The sequence below is a fragment of the Lucilia sericata genome, unplaced genomic scaffold (genome assembly GCF_015586225.1).
Source record: "Lucilia sericata isolate MDLA Ls3-8-SP2 unplaced genomic scaffold, ASM1558622v1 Contig000135F_arrow, whole genome shotgun sequence".
Classification (NCBI taxonomy): domain Eukaryota; kingdom Metazoa; phylum Arthropoda; class Insecta; order Diptera; family Calliphoridae; genus Lucilia; species Lucilia sericata.
Genome location: NW_023994167.1, coordinates 565,260 through 582,960, shown reverse-complemented (window position 1 = coordinate 582,960; position 17,701 = coordinate 565,260). Strand labels below are relative to the sequence as shown.

Below are 17,701 nucleotides of genomic sequence, written 5' to 3'. Positions count from 1 at the left end.
GATGGTCCGAAGTTTCCCTTTAAATGTACCAACTATTTCAACTGACCACATTTTGAAGCTCCTAAAACTTGTCAAATATTTAGTGAGACATTATTGGAAATATATTTTTGAGCAGTAAAACCCTAGGAATTTTTTCTCCAGACCATGGCTTCTTATGAACGAAGTTAAGAGATTCGTACTCAACTGCACCCAGGAAGATTGTGTTTTAGGAAGCAAGTCTTGGTAAAGACGGATTTCAACTCTGTATTGACTTACAGTTTGAAAGACCATGAGTACCTACCCTTTAACCTTTTTTCAAAAAGGTCTTCATAATTCAGAGTAAAGCCTGATCTGATTGCGGTTCGAAGGACCAAAGTCATATTTTTATTTCTTAAAAAACAAGTTTGCTCTTCTCTTAATATGAGTAGAGTAAACAATAAGCGATCTATCTCCACTATATACCATAATTTTTATTGAATGTTTTAAATAAATTTTAAAATATTGTTTTTGTTGTTTTTTTTTGCATTCATTTTCAAAAATAAGACACTCTACAAAAACAATAACAAGTTCAAGTACCATTTATGATTTATTAAGGATGTTTCGATTACAAGATCGTTTGTTTTTCGCTAACATGTTCCTGTTCGTGTATAAGAGAAAAAATTTATTTAAACAACATCAACATAAGCTTCACTTTGTGTTCAAGTAAAACGTTGACAAACTGTGGTGAATGTAGCGCATTTGTTGAGGATCAATCAGAGATTGCACCCCAACAAGCCCAATGGCCGATGAGAGATGTGATGTGAATTTGATGTAATACATGGCGGGAATAAAAAGATGATTTGTTAAACATGTATGTACATAATATCTGACCACAATACATCATCAATGTGACAATGAAAAATTATTGATGAATTTGTTTTACATTAAATCTGAAATGCGATACATTGCAGGGATATATTTTAGAATATTTGAAAAATTTTAACAAAATATTATGTGAAGTGAAAAACGATAAAATGTTTGTCTTTGATTAAAAAAAATGATACCCATGGTAGGGTCAAAGGTTAGGAATATACTACTAATTACTAATTTCGTTTTAATTTGCAAAAATTAAACAATAAAAGTCAATCCATTTCATACAAAGCCTGCACCATTTTAAATTGTTTACACATTGAAATTATTTATTTCTTAAGCAGCATAAATTCACTGAACATTTTAAACAATTATTCAACAAATTTAACAAAATAAATTTATCTTCTTAAAACCTTAAAAAAAAAAAACATATGTGAAAACATACAATAAGTAACGGAAAGTGCATGTATGAAATTTATGTGTTCTTGTATCTACAAATGTATAAAATGTTGTTCGTTTTTTGTTGTGGTAACATGTTGTAACAACATTTTCACAGCACTTAATCAATCGAATACCAATAACTTTCTGTTAAACAACATGATTCGTAACAAATGCAAAAAATAAAAATAATAAAGTAAATTAAACTATAACAAGACTCAACGCAAATATTGGCAGCGAGATAAAGAAAAAAACTATAACAGCAACAAAGCAAATTTAACCCTTACATAAGCGGGAAGATTTTGATGAAGCGGCTACTGAAAAGAAAAACGGACACAATTAGTGCCGTGATTGAATCTATCTCTTTAAATGCTAGGTTTCTTTGCACTTGAAATTCACACTCGCATGTCTCCTGAGGAAAACAAGAATAACACTGCTACAATTGATTGAGAACGGAATAAATGTAGACAACACTCCGATGACACTGACGCACATTTAAAAGTCCACTTAACGCTATATCACGTTTTATTTTATTTTTGTTAAAATCAACGAATGTTTTTTGGTCTGCAGTGTTCAATAGTAACGCTTCCGAAATTATTGTTTATAGAGATACTTGCCAGTAGCTTGTAAACGATGAGACGCTTAAAACCTTTCAGATTTAAGCAAAGTTTGTTACTGAGTTTCTTAGTGTCGACGACTCTATTTAGATTCCAATTTTCCAGAGTTGCTACACCAGGACAAGAAGTGAAAACTTCAAAATGGGGTCCGCAATATCGTATAAATTTCTGTCTAAGGGTATATAGAGACGTGGAAACTTCTGTTGGTTTCCCAAATTATGGTTCGCAAAGGCTTTCGCTGGCAGCTTCTAGAGTTTAGTAGCCAACGCTAAAAAACCCTCAGATTTAATAAAAAAGTTTTTCTCAGTACCGGATCAAGTCAACACTCCTATTGCGGTTCTATCTTTTCTCTTGATGTTGGAATACAACTTATGTCGACTACGAAGCTATACAATCTGGAATAATAAGCTCGCTATTTTTGGAAAATTTCGAGATTGTAAACTGTCCCCTAAATGTTCTATTTAAAAATGCCACACAGATGTAGTAGTAGGTAGCGGTGGCGTGTTATAACGTCCATGGAAGATAAAAGTCCCAATGTCTAAGATCATAGTGACACTTGATAGCACAGAAAAAGCTCAATTTCGGGAGACTGATATTTCAAATACCCAGGAGTTTGAAACACCAGAGTTAAGTTTGAAAGGATATACATATTTTACATCAAATGAGAATAATTAAACCTAAGCCTCCATCGGGCCTGTTGTGCGCCCCTTTACCAGAGACTCTGGTGGGAATCGAACACAAGGATTCCGGTCTAACAGACTAAAATGCTAACCACTAAACCACCGGAAGCTTACGTGACGCTTTTTGGTGTTATGCCCCACATTTACATCACTAATGTCCCTTAAATGCCGCTTTATATGCGAAGAAATACAACTAGGCCTCCATCGCGCCTGTTTTATGTTATTTATCCAGTGTTTATGCTGGGAATCGAACCTACGGTCTAACAGACTAGAACGCTAACCTCTAACACACCGGAGTCACACATGACAATTTTTGATGTTAACTCTCTGAGCAAAAACTGATAAAATATACTCAACTTCTCCCTAAAAACGACTAATAAAGTCCAATAGTGTCCTCATAGGGTTAATGAAAATCAAATATATTTACCATACTTAAGTAAGTACAAGGCTTGTAAACAAATCACTATTGTACAGTTGTAGTTGCTTTATTATGTTGTGTTGCATGCAGTATTTGTCTGTTTGTTGCTTAAGTTATAGTAGTAGTTGTTGTTGTTGTTGCAACGTATGCAGATTAAGAAACAAACATGAACAAAAGCATAAATCGTTTACAAGATTATTGTGAACCAATTTAATATATTTATTTGCTGCTGGTGCAACTACAACATGCCACAATCACCACCACCACCAACAACACCGACAACATCAATGGCAAAAAAGACTTTGGTAGGATGTAGTTTATTTTTGTGTTTGTTGTTATTGTCTTCTTGTGATCGTATGCAAAATAAGTTCATGAAAAAATAAAAATTGATCATTTGTTTGTTGTGTTTTAATTTTTTTTTTTTTTTTTTTGTAAGGACGGAAGCTTTGAAATCGATATAACGATACTGTTTTATTTCAAAAACTACAAACATGATTATAACATGCACCACAACAACAAAATTAAGTCTGATGAAGATCTTTTATATATTCAAGTGGTAATGTATTGATCACCTGAAATTTTTTAACTAAATTCATTGTATTTTGTCATTTATTTATATAGTTTTTTTTGCTGCTGCCTTCAATCTTGACCCTTTACAACACTATTAAAAACCAACAACCAGAAATTGTCATTTTACTTCAACAGCAGTGGGGACATTTTTAAAACTTCGAAAAACTGTTGTAAAATCATTCACAGACGCCGAATTGTACAGATTTCTTTGGGGTTTTTTTGTGTTGCAAGTTATTTAAGTTAAACAAATGTTGTTAGTAGTGGGTTTTTATTGTTATTGCTGCTGAGGTTGTTGTTGTTGTTTTTTTTTTTATATATTAACATCTTATGTCGATTTCCAGTCGATATGTCTGCTGGCAGAACATGAGCATCCGTTTTGGCAGCATAAACACTTTAACGCTTTTGAGCTTATTAAGTTTTAAAAAATAATGCTGATGTTTGGCTTCCTGCAGACTATCTAAATGTTGGTCTAAAAATAAGTTGTTGTTGTAAAATGGTGCGGTCAAATGGGACCTTTAAATTTAGGGGCCTCTCCAGTTATTTTTTAGTTTATTCACAAGTTAGCTCTTGAAAAATTTGTAAAGAAAATTCTCGTGATATCTGTTACATGTTTCTCATATATTTTTGTTAAAACAAAGTCTTCACACAAAAATATTTCATGGAAATCAACAAAATGTCAAAACTTCCACTAAAAAGGCCCTTTTGCACCGTAAGCTGTTCCCCTCAAACTCCTAAAAATCCAAAAATCAAATATTATTTGTAAATGTCTTTTATATTTTATGCAAATATTATACTTTTCGAAACTGTAAACATCTCCCCCAGCTTCCTTAATATAATATTCCGATTCATAGCACTTTAGCTAAGAGGGTAGATAAAAGACAGAGAGAACAACAACTACCAGTTAACATCTTTCCATTTTTATATATTTAACAGTTGAAAACATAAACTTTTAAATTTATGTGACAAATTTTCACCCACATTTGTTTTCTTTATTATATGCATGGCTTTGGTAGATAAAGTTGTGGGAAAATATAAACATGTTTTCTCGATCATCTTGTTAGCAGATCTTTTACTTTATTAATAAAAAATATATATTTTAAAACATAAAATGCATAAAATACTTAAAAGTCGCTAAAACCTAATTGTATTATTTACAAAAAAAAAAATTGGTTCAACTTGATGGTTAATAAAAATTTGTCCGCAAAAAGTTAATAGTTAATACAAGTAACCATAACTTATACGAAAACATGTCAAATGTCATGACAATTTTTCGAAGAGTTTTAAGAAATTTTTGCCGCTTCTTTAAAAACAAAAAAATTAATTTACAAGCCCTTAAAAACATGACATTTATTAAAGTTGTAGAAGATAACTTTAAGATAATTTTGGTTTGGTTTTTGTATTTGAATTTACGAAGTTAAAGTTTAAAAAGCGTAATGGATGTGAAAAAAAACATACACAAGGGGTATTAAAATACTATTTTTTTAAACATTAAATTGAAAATAAAACTCGGAAACTTCCTTCTATTGAGTGGCAAATGTTATGTTAGCAGATTGCTTATAACTTTTCTCTTAATTTTCCTAACATGTTCTAACGTTAATTTATTTAATCAGATCGATTTACAATAACATATTTTTACAAAACGTTTCCTTGTTTACGGTAACACCTCTGTTAGGATGGGAATATTATGACATTGTACAAAGGTTTAAGCTTCCTATCCCTCTTAAATCTTATCTAAGACCATCTTTCATATATACAAAGAGCTTTACTAGGAGAGAGGCAGCGTTTAGCACCTTTTTCTAGGACTTAAGAGCTAAAAGGTGAATTTTCGTCATACCTATTATGCTTCTTACCTGGTCTGCGCCTGACTCGAGAGCAGCGGCAATGTCATTTTTTCTTATTAAAAGCAGAGACTTAAACTGATCAGCTCCTCCTTTTTTGGAAATATTAAAGAGGAAAAAATGGTTCCATGTCATTGATTCAGAAAGGACAAAGTGAGTATTCAAGCAAGGACAAAGTGAGTATTCAAGCGGATACCATTGGTCTCAGTGCCAATGAAACTATTATGGCCAGAATTTATCAAACGAATAAACCCGATTTGGTACATCAAGTAGTTAAGTTCTCCAGATCCAGCGTCCTTGACTGTAAGTATAAGAACGTGGAGTATCATCCTGCCTATTGCATATGGAATTCTGAGAAATTCTAAACACTACTGATGTGGAGGTTAGATCAAGTCAGACAAAACTGATCAGTATCAAATCAGTCACCAGAACGAGACTAAACTCGTATAAACTCATATATCAGCACTCGATCGTTTACGATCAACAACTCCGGTGGCGGACAACTGCCACCGTACTGACTACTTTCAGAATATGAGGAGGTTTATACTATGACCTCTAAGCCTATGACCTTGCAAAGAAGATTTAGCCGGTAATTTGTAATGAAAGCTACTGGCGAACTACAAGGGCTCTTTTCGATATATCAAGTCGTTAAGTTCTCCAGATCCAGCGTCCTTACCTGCAAGTATAAAAACATGGGATATAATCCTGCCTATTGCATATGGAATTCTGAGAAATTCTAAACACTACTGATGTGGAGGTCAGATCAAGTCAGACAAAACTGATCAGTATCAAATCAGTCACCAGAACGAGACTAAACTCGTACCATATATCAGCACTCGATCTTTTACGATCAACAACTACGATGGCAATTGTTCGCCACCGGAGTCGGCGTACTGACTACATTCAGAATATGAGGAGGTTCATACTATGACCTCTAGCCTATGACTTTGCAGAGGAGATTTAGCCGGTAATTTGTAATGAAAACTACTGGCGAATTACAAGGGCTCTTTTCGATATATTAAGTCGTTAAGTTCTCCAAATCCAGCGTCCTTACCTGCAAGTATAAAAACATGGGATATAATCCAGCCTATTGCATATAGAATTCTGAGAAATACTAAACACTACTGATGTCAGATCAAGTCAAACAAAACTGATCAGTTTCAAATCAGTCATAAGAACTAGACTAAACTCATACCATATATCAGCACTCTATCGTTTACGATCAACAAATCCGATGGCAGTTGTCCGCCACTGGAATCGCCGTACTGACTACATTCAGAATATGAGGAGGTTCATACTGTGGCCCCTAAGCCTATGACCTTGCAAATGAGATTTAGGTGGTAGTTTGTAATGAGAACTACTGGCGCATTACTAGCGCTCTTTTCGGTATATCAAGTCGTTAATCATTGATCCAGAAGCGAAAATATGCAAGGGTAGTATTGAAGCGGATACCGTTGGTCTCAGTGCCACTCAAACTATTGTGGCCAGAATTTATCAAACGAATATCCCCGATTTGGTACATCAAGTAGTTAAGTTCTATAGATCCAGCGTCCTTAACTATAAGTATAAGAACATGGAGTATTATCCTGTCTATTGCACATGGAATTCTGAGAAATTCTAAACACTACTGATGTGGAGGTCAGATTAAGTGAGACAAAACTTATCAGTATCAAATCAGTCACCAGAACGAGACTAACCTCATACCATATATCAGCACTCGATCGTTTACGATCAACAATTCCGGTGGCAGTTGTCCGCGACTGGAATCGCCGTACTGACTACATTCAGAATATGAGGAGGTTCATACTGTGATCGGTACTTTGTAATGAAAACTACTGGCGAATTACATGCGCTCTTTTCGGTACATCAAGTTAGATTCTCCAGATCCGGCGTCTTTGCCTGCAAGTATAAGAACATGGGGTATAATCCAGCCTATTGCATATAGGATTCTGAAAAATACTAAACACTACTGATGTGGTGGTCAGATCAAGACAGACAAAACTGATCGGTATTAAATCAGTCACCAGATCGCCACTAAACTCATACCACTCAAACTCATAGCGCTCGATCGATTACGATCAACAACTCACAGACTCTTAATGTACACTTATACACAACCAAAAAGGATATGGTCAAGATCAAAGAAGGTAATGATATGCGACAAGATCAGCAACATCAATAGTACGTATCTCTTCGAAAACTTTTTCTGCAAGGAAATCTCTGGAAAAAGTCATATCAGTATTGGACTAATTGGATCAGTAGCATCTTGGATATGTCTTACAATAACTTCAAATAACGAGTAACTAAAGCATCTGATGATATTGTTCCAGTCCTATTCTTAAAACTCATACAATGTTGCCAAGCAACCACGTAAAGTTAGTGTTTGCTGTGGGGTTTAGATCTGCGCTATCAATTATTTGTCGAAAACGGGGTTAACGAAATAATCGTCGTGGGTTCGATTATCTCCAGAGACTCTTACTACTGTTAGAAAATAGCAATTTTAAGTATCTGTCAAGAAACCTTTTTTTACGAATTTAAACAAATTGGCGTCTTAACATCTATTATTTTAAATTTAGAAAAAATTGCAATTTTTGTCCTGAAATATTATGAAAAATTAACATTTTAATCCTAAAATAAAATTTAAATAAAAAGCCAATTAAAAATTTCTTTATAATAAATAGTTTTTATATTTCTTCTTTAAAAATAATATTGTCTATTTAGTTTAGTGTCCTCCATTTCTTAAAACTAAAAAAAATATATATCTTTAAAACTAAAATATTTTTAAATCATTGTCTTCCATTTAAAAATAATTACAAAAACTAACTTAAAAAATAAATATGTTTGTTTAAAAATAACAGGCACAGCAATTAAAAACTTAAAACTAATTTGTACATTTTCATTTAACAATAATCATTCATGAGGTAGAAACTCCTCTCTCTTACTCACACTTCATTCATTCTTTCATTCATTACCGAGTTGTAATGAAATTAATAATACTTTTGCGAAGACCAATCAATGGTTTGTTGTTTCTTTTTTTTTTTTTGTTGTAACATTAAAAGGCAGACTAGATTATCAAAATCGTTGCTTATTGATGATGATGATGATGTTGCAGCATTCATTGATCTTGCCACAAGGATATGTAGTCCAAAAGTTCTTCATCGTCTGTAGATGAGGCAGAACTGGTATTGTTATGATGATAATCATCAAAACTGAATGATGATGAGGTTGGTTCCATCTTAATGGGTGTAGTATTTGGTGTATTCAATGCAAATGTCGATGGGGCCGATGATTGATAATGATTTGGTGAATGATGGAATTGATAGGATTCCTGGGAAGTACTGGAATTGGCTGGAGAAATTAAATTGTGTTGTTGAAAGCTGCCGGCATAACTTAAAGGTGGACAGTATGGTAATGAGGTTTGAGCTTGTGGTTGTTGATAGTAGCCAGTTGTGTGATTGAGATATAGAGAAGGTGGTGGTGAGCTACTGGTTGAAGAGGCATACGATGAAACTGGTGAGCTGGTTGTAGCTGTTCCATATGAAGATACACTGGAAGCATCACTGCTACTGTCTACTTCATCAATCAAATTCTTAAGACGACGTATATATTCGGCAGCCATGCGTAAAGTGTCAACTTTGCTGAGCTTCTTGTCGGCGCCAGGGCCAATACCACGTCTGCCATTACTAATTTCAGCTATAATTGCTGTGGGTATATGTTTTCTTAAAGTAGAGAAACCATCATTGACTTGCTTAACACGGCAGCGTTCGCGAGCATTGCGTCTCACTACGGCTGGATTGTTAGAGTCCAAGGTAGTACCGGCCAACATGCTGCTGTTTGCCGAAGGTTTTGTATATGGTGCAGGTGCTATAGATCTTTGGTGGTTGACATTACGAGTTCTTAAAACTTCCCGTAGTGGTTGTTGCTGATGCTGTTGAGCACGTTGTTGTTGGTATTGTGTGGGTTGTTGATGATAAACCATATTTTCTGAACCCAAAGCCATGTTTGAAATTTAAATTTATTTTTTGGTATAATTTTTAAATTATTTAATTTTAAAAGTATTTTTTAGTTGTTTACTCTTTGGATGCTTGAGATGTAATGATGCCCTTCTCTGCGCCGTCTGGCTATTTAAATGGTTTCCTCTGGCATCCTCAAAGTAAAGGAATTTCATTCAAGACAATATTTTTTTTAATTTTACCTGCTATTTATTGGCTCTTTTACAGGTAACCAAAAAAATCAGAGATCAACTCTACGCATTCACAAAAGTTCTCTCTCACGCATGTAACTCTCAGCAGGATATTATTAACGAGCGTTATTCTTCTCGAAAGCATCCCTTTAAAATGTTTACCTTTTCTGCTCTTTAGTCTCTGGTTGTGAGTTTTATGGCCTAGAAATCCTAGTAGTTTTGAGATTATAACTTAAACAAACTCATTTTACTCAGATTTTCTGAATTCTTAGTTTTAAAAATATTCAAAAAATACTCTGAGTTGGGTTTATATTCGATTTTTTGTTTACCTGTAGAGACAACTGCAAGAGGGGAAATTTGTTTACCTTTTGCCAAGCTGGGAAGAGTTTTGAAGTTGAAATATTTCCCCTGATTCTGTACAGTTTTGCAGAAATTGACTTTTGGTTTAACATTATATTACAAGTGACTTTGTTTAATATTGTATCTGGTTGTCTCATGCTGCAGTCGCGTGCCGTCTGTTTAGCCGGTTTTATTTTGATTCTCTTTCTCTTCAGTATCTGGTTGAAATGGAAAATTTTGTCCTCAAAGTGGAACAAAACATTTTTATGTTTGAAATTATTAACATTTTCAGTTTCATATTTAAAAAGATGTCAGATAAATGGTTAGTTATGATTTCATTTACCAAAAAATTCTTATTCATAATTATAGTTATCGTTTTCTATAAAATGTCAATAAAAAACGCTGAAATTGATAACAACGCGAAAATCTGGTTTAACACCAGAAATAGTTTTTTACATAAGAAATGTATATAAAAAATCTCAATATGTACTTCAGTAGTTTCTTAAGTAACTCTCCAGTTTAGAAAATACTTAAAAAATATGACCACTCAAATGTTCCCTCAAAATCCGTAAAGAGCGAAACTCTATGATCACTCATATTTAACATCGAGTTAAACAGCTTTAAGGATTCTTTCTATTCCATCCGAATATTAAAAAGATACTTTAGTTTATTTTTGAATATAAAACTTATAAATAAACTATGATTTATTATTCACACCTCCTTTTATCTCAAGAATTTAATTTAACCGCCAATTTAATTTTATTAAAATAATTTAAGTGTGAAACATCTTTTTAATAAACCGTTAATATCTAACAATTTGTTATCACATTACACACAAATTCTAAACTTCAAATAGAATCACGTTTCTCAATCCAATTAGTCAATTCTATATAAATACTACTTTATACATGTGTTAAAATCTATTTACTTCCCATAAACATCCTTTCTATTAAACAAGAAGGTAGCAGCGTTAGTGATCAAAATATTTGTAAATTTACCGACATAAATCTTAAGCAATTTACATTGTTCTTTAACTACCATGTCTGGCATAACCACAAATTAAATTCTAAATAAAACTTGGTTAACACCCCAAACATGATCTGATGAAAGGGTTTGTACGATCAACCAACTAACAACAACTACAAATTATTAAAATAAATTTAAATTGTAACAAATTAAATCAAAGCTGACGGGTGATTTTGAACTAGAAATAGAAAATACTATCGGTATAATTAAAGTATATTTTCATGTTTAGATGTCTAAGCATTCTGTAGTGTATGCTAATTAGTGTTAAATAAATTAATAAAACACCTATAGATGAGCAGGAAAATAATTGTAAAAGAAAATTATAGATCACGTTCTTGAAGAAAATTTCTTAGATATATTATGCGGCAGAATAGTTACTCAGAAAAAAAAAACAAGAAATATGCAAAAATGGTATAAAAAGGATCGACAATTCATCTACACATGCGTACAAACCATCAATAGTCGATTTTTATATGAAAAATACCCGGTATAAATCCTAAAATAACGTCCCAATGGAGTAAATAACGAAAATTTGTGATTAATCATACCTTAAATTTTTTTTATATTTTTATATGAAAAACTTAAAAATTGGCTGAAGATCCTTAAATCCGGGATATTTTCCATCAATATCCGATTTTTATATGAAAAACCTAAAATTAGCTGTAGATTCTTAAATAACGCTCCAAATGAGTAAACTAGGAAAATTGGCTGTAAAACTTTAAATAACGCTGCAAATGAGTAAATAGTGAAAATATTTGATAACGAAAATCTGTTATCACTGATAATTTCCGTAAAAAATCGAATTTTATATGAAAAACCTAAAATCGGCTGTAGATTCTTAAATAACGCTCAATTGAGTAAATAGTGAAAATATGTGATCACTAATATTATTCATCAGAAATCGATTTTTATAACAAAAACCTAAAAACGGTTGTAATTCTTTAAATAACGCTTCTGCTATAGATCGTTTCGTATTACGGATAACTACTTCTAAAAGTGAACAGTAAGAATACGTATATTTTTATGTGATTGTATTCCTATTTTTAGAGACACAATCGTAATATTGGTTTCTACAATAGTTTACGTGTGGTGCGAAAAGTAGATTGAACTCAATCAACTAATTGGACAGTCTGAAGCAATATTTTTCATGTCTATTGAATATGAAATATGGTCCTCAATGTAGGATTTGGTCAATTATGGACCAAGATCTCCATAATTGAATGGCGTCATTATTTTTTTAATTCTACCATAATTCTGTCATAATGCTAAACTTGAAATTTAAATTATTTATAAGATATAATCTGATTTTCTACAGGAGAGTTTATATTGGAGGACCAATCCTCATAAAATTAGGTTTCATAAATATAGGTTTCGGTTCCTAAAAAACTTTTTGTGTCGAATTTCAACATTACTCCGACATTTAAAAACCAGTTATGAGCGTTTAAGTCATTTTATAAAGAGGATCTCATATTGGTTTAGGGTGAATTATGCTTCAATCTTCATAAAATTTAGTAGACATATTTTCGTTCCCGTAAAACTTGCTTTATTTTGGTATTATTAAGTCCGTAAAGAACTTCGAAATAATGTTTTGGAGGAGACCTTATATGGGGCAATTATGGCCGTTCCTCATAGCGCTTAGTAGGGAGATTTCGGTTGATATAAAACTCGATTATGTCATATTTCGGAAGGGAAGCTGGTATGAGTGGTAGGGTCAATTATGGACTTATCCTCATAAAAGTTGGTAAATAGATTTTGGTTAATATGAAACATGATTGTGTAAAAATTCGTCCTTAGACTGGCATTTTTAACAAGAGTTGAAACATTTTCTGAATTAGGGTCAATTATGAACCTATCATTGTACAATATAGTAGAGAGGTTTTACTCGATATAGAACTCGATCATGCTACACTGGCATTTTTTGTGACTTATTTTATTTTATACTAGCTATACCCAGTGTGCTTTGCTACCGTAAAAGCAATACAGTAGTTTTCGTTTATAGTAATCACTGTTATAGTCACAATAGTGACATTGTCAATTTTATTAGATTTAAATGTCTCTGTCGATCAATTTCATATAAAAAGATTACTTTATAGTCCATTTTTTGATATAAGCACTTTTCACATATATGCCATCTATCCGTGGCTATTAAAAGTCGTTTTATATGAAAAAACCTCACGATATTGTCACATACGAATTTTTTTTTAATTATCGTGAATTAAATAAAGTTTTTGTTGAAGAAAAACAATTTTCGATAAAAGAAATTTTAAATGCAGTAGATATTTTGCGACATTTTTGCTTAGAGCAAGATATAATTCAAAGTTTTTGTTTGAAAAAAAAAAGAAATAGAAGATAAAACTGTAACCAACATCCTCAACCTAAAACAGACTAAAATTTATGATTTTTTTAAATAATATAAACAATATTTCTTTAATGTAATGAATTTATGAAAATAATATTTATTTCTTAATAAACATGAATTTTTATACCCACCATCAAAAAAGATGGGAGGTATATTAATTTTGTCATTCCGTTTGTAACACACCGAAATATTGGTCATAAACCCACAAAAGTATATATCGTCACCTAAAATGCAAACGGCCCTAACATTTTTAAAATTTTACAGGAGAAGCAAAAAACTATTTAAATTGAAAAGTTTGTTTCTATCGACGCGTTTTATTTGTAGTAAATAAACAAATTATTTTATAGTGAAACGTATCAGTTTTTATGATAGCTAACAATGGCATATAAAAAACATTTATTATTTAAATATTTTGTAGATAGGGCCTTTTTTTGTCAATAAAATCGCTAATTTTGGTCGGAGGAGTCAATTTTATGTGGACATTTGTTTTGATGCAATACATCAGAATCAACAATAAAATCGTTTTTGAATTTTTGGTTAGTTAAGGCCGTTTGTGTTTCAGGTGACGATATATTCTGTGTCCTTATTAAATTCTAAGACGATCTAGCCATGTCTGTCCGTCCGTCTGTCTGTCTGTTGTTACATTATATGTTCCTCTGGTGTACTCATAACTTCCAAATTTGAGCTACGGGAACTGATGCTAATAGCTTTGAAAATTTTTGTCATCAGTAAAATACACATTGACACTTTCTGTCGAATTTTCCATTAAAATACGACATACATAATACCATTTTTAGTAAAAGATTTTTAACTTAGATATATTTCTATAGAAAATCGACGTACATAATACGATTTTGAAAATTCGAGAGAAAATCGACGTGACTTCGACATACATAATAAGGGTTATTATACCCTATTTTCTAGTCGATGTCATTAGAGACTTACCACGTTCGCTTCCAAATAAGGAGTTAAATAAGTGCTTACCACGGTCGCTTACAAAGAGGTTGTTAAGAAAGTAGTTTTGTTTTTGAGAAATAAAAAGAGCCAGAGAGAATACGAACCAGGGACTGTTATACTCACTGCACTACTGCTTAGCTATTTTATTGGGTGTCATATAATGGTTTTTATATACAAATACAATTCTGTTTTCTCTTTGTGCAAAAAACACTTGTTAAGTAGCAACAGTGTTACCATAGGTCAAGTTTTCTCTTTTTTTGCAAGTTTTTTGAGATTTGAAAATTTTTTCAAGTTTTATTCTAATAAAAAAAGTTGTTTAAAAATTTTTACAGTTTTTTTCAATAAATAAGTTAAAAAAAAACTATTTTTATCATTAAATAATATTTTATATCATTAAATAATATTTTATATTTATTTCTTAATAAACATGAATTTTTATACCCACCATCAAAAAAGATGGGAGGTATATTAATTTTGTCATTCCGTTTGTAACACACCGAAATATTGGTCATAAACCCACAAAAGTATATATCGTCACCTAAAATGCAAACGGCCCTAACATTTTTAAAATTTTACAGGAGAAGCAAAAAACTATTTAAATTGAAAAGTTTGTTTCTATCGACGCGTTTTATTTGTAGTAAATAAACAAATTATTTTATAGTGAAACGTATCAGTTTTTATGATAGCTAACAATGGCATATAAAAAACATTTATTATTTAAATATTTTGTAGATAGGGCCTTTTTTTGTCAATAAAATCGCTAATTTTGGTCGGAGGAGTCAATTTTATGTGGACATTTGTTTTGATGCAATACATCAGAATCAACAATAAAATCGTTTTTGAATTTTTGGTTAGTTAAGGCCGTTTGTGTTTCAGGTGACGATATATTCTGTGTCCTTATTAAATTCTAAGACGATCTAGCCATGTCTGTCCGTCCGTCTGTCTGTCTGTTGTTACATTATATGTTCCTCTGGTGTACTCATAACTTCCAAATTTGAGCTACGGGAACTGATGCTAATAGCTTTGAAAATTTTTGTCATCAGTAAAATACACATTGACACTTTCTGTCGAATTTTCCATTAAAATACGACATACATAATACCATTTTTAGTAAAAGATTTTTAACTTAGATATATTTCTATAGAAAATCGACGTACATAATACGATTTTGAAAATTCGAGAGAAAATCGACGTGACTTCGACATACATAATAAGGGTTATTATACCCTATTTTCTAGTCGATGTCATTAGAGACTTACCACGTTCGCTTCCAAATAAGGAGTTAAATAAGTGCTTACCACGGTCGCTTACAAAGAGGTTGTTAAGAAAGTAGTTTTGTTTTTGAGAAATAAAAAGAGCCAGAGAGAATACGAACCAGGGACTGTTATACTCACTGCACTACTGCTTAGCTATTTTATTGGGTGTCATATAATGGTTTTTATATACAAATACAATTCTGTTTTCTCTTTGTGCAAAAAACACTTGTTAAGTAGCAACAGTGTTACCATTGGTCAAGTTTTCTCTTTTTTTGCAAGTTTTTTGAGATTTGAAAATTTTTTCAAGTTTTATTCTAATAAAAAAAGTTGTTTAAAAACTTTTACAGTTTTTTTCAATAAATAAGTTAAAAAAAAACTATTTTTATTATTAAATAATATTTTATACTGCTGCACTATGCTAGTAAGTAATATTACATTAATATGCGAGATATTCTTAAAAACGGATTTTTGTAAACATTGACCGGTGTTGATGACTTTTAATCCCTTAGATTAGACATTTAACATTTTGTGCAATCCATTGATATGCATGAAGATAACTGGATTAATCGGTGAGAGGATGAAGACATCCTCTGGGTCTACTAAGACCGAAAAATCTTCGCTTTTCGAGTCACCAAAGTAAATTTACAGAGTAGGAGTTAAGGAGAAGCTCTGTACCTATTTTCTTTAAGCTATTTAAAATTCCTTAATTTAATGATTTTGGACTTATTTTTGTAGAGTATTTTGTAATATTACTGCTGGTTTTTCTAAATGCGAAAGAACATTTTCGTTCTTACAAATATATTGAAAACAACAAATAAATTTAAAATTTTCTTTCGTTATTGTGAAACAGGCAGTTAGTAATTAAAAAAGTTTTATTTCTATTTGAAAACAAGTCTTTTTCTTGGATATAAAAAGTTTTCTTCAAAAACTATATGGGCAATTCCATGAAAAGGTAAACCATGACTGAAAAAATAAAACCCTTATAACTTCTGCATTTTTAAAGATAATTCAACAAAATTTGGTATATGATCTTTTGTATCACCAAAGACGAAGACTGTTGAACATTTTTGAAATCGGTCTATTTTACACCTCGCCGCCATACAAACCGTACCGAAAATATCACTTTTTAGCTCATAATTCTGTTAATTATAATACTATCCCTTCAAAAATTGGCAGATCTAAAATGTTTATAAGCCTAAACTTTTATGCCGATTTTTATAACGATTGGACCTCATTTGACCCTAGTTCCATTCAAAGTTTAATTTCAGAAAAACACTTAAACGTTCGTAACTCACCTCTAATCACTAGTATTATGATAAAATTAAGCACAAATAAGTTTTATATGAATTAAAATTTTATGAGGATCGGTTATTTCCAAAATATATATTTTAAAACCTAAAAAAATATCAGGAGAAAAATCTGTCACATACGATGTGTCACTCGTTCATTATAAAATTATATTAATTTCTTTTCTTATTTAAAAAACACGGATTACTAATGAAAAATACGTCCCATAGTGTAAGAAATTAAAACAAAAAAGATACACCTACAGAATTCGCAGATTTTCGTAAATATTTACATGTACTTTAAAAACACTTCCGTTTTTTGTCGCGTATGATATCGCCATATTTTAATCCATATTTTGGAAAACAAGGTTCCGAATGGGATGATTCCTTTTGCAAATATAGTATTCTTTAAATGGAACAGAATGACAAAATTGTTTTCCAACTACTCCTAACTTTACAAAATCTATACCACTCTGAAGGCGTGCGAATGTCACATACAATCGTATGGAATTGCCCATATGGCAACACCGAATATCAATCAAATAAATGAGTAACAAACTTTATTACACATGCTAGCTTATCGCTAAAAAATAAAATTGTTTAAATTTGTTGTATGTATGTATAAAGATGTTTAAATTTGTTGTTTGAAAAATATTGTTGTTGTTTATAAGAAATAAAAATTTAATAAAAAATAAAGAATTTTAATATATTAATTATTCCGTTTTTACATCCTACACCACTATAGTGGGGAGGGTATTATACGTTTGTGCTGATGATTGTAACGCATACAAACCTTAAAGTATACCGATCGACTCAAAATTACTTTATGAGTCGATTAAGACATGTCCGTCCGGCTGTCCATGTAAATCTTGTGCGCAAGTTACAGGCCACAATTTTCAAGATATT

General features: G+C 31.6%; 1 protein-coding gene across 1 annotated transcript; it reads right to left on the bottom strand.

Annotated features, from left to right (window-relative positions):
- Nucleotides 1-8,504: 8,504 nt before the first annotated feature.
- LOC119601021 (achaete-scute complex protein T5) lies at nt 8,505-9,389 on the bottom strand. The gene has a single exon (XM_037951669.1). The coding sequence runs from the start codon at nt 9,387-9,389 to the stop codon at nt 8,505-8,507; it is 885 nt and encodes a 294-aa protein (XP_037807597.1).
- Between the last annotated feature and the right edge of the window lie 8,312 nt (nt 9,390-17,701).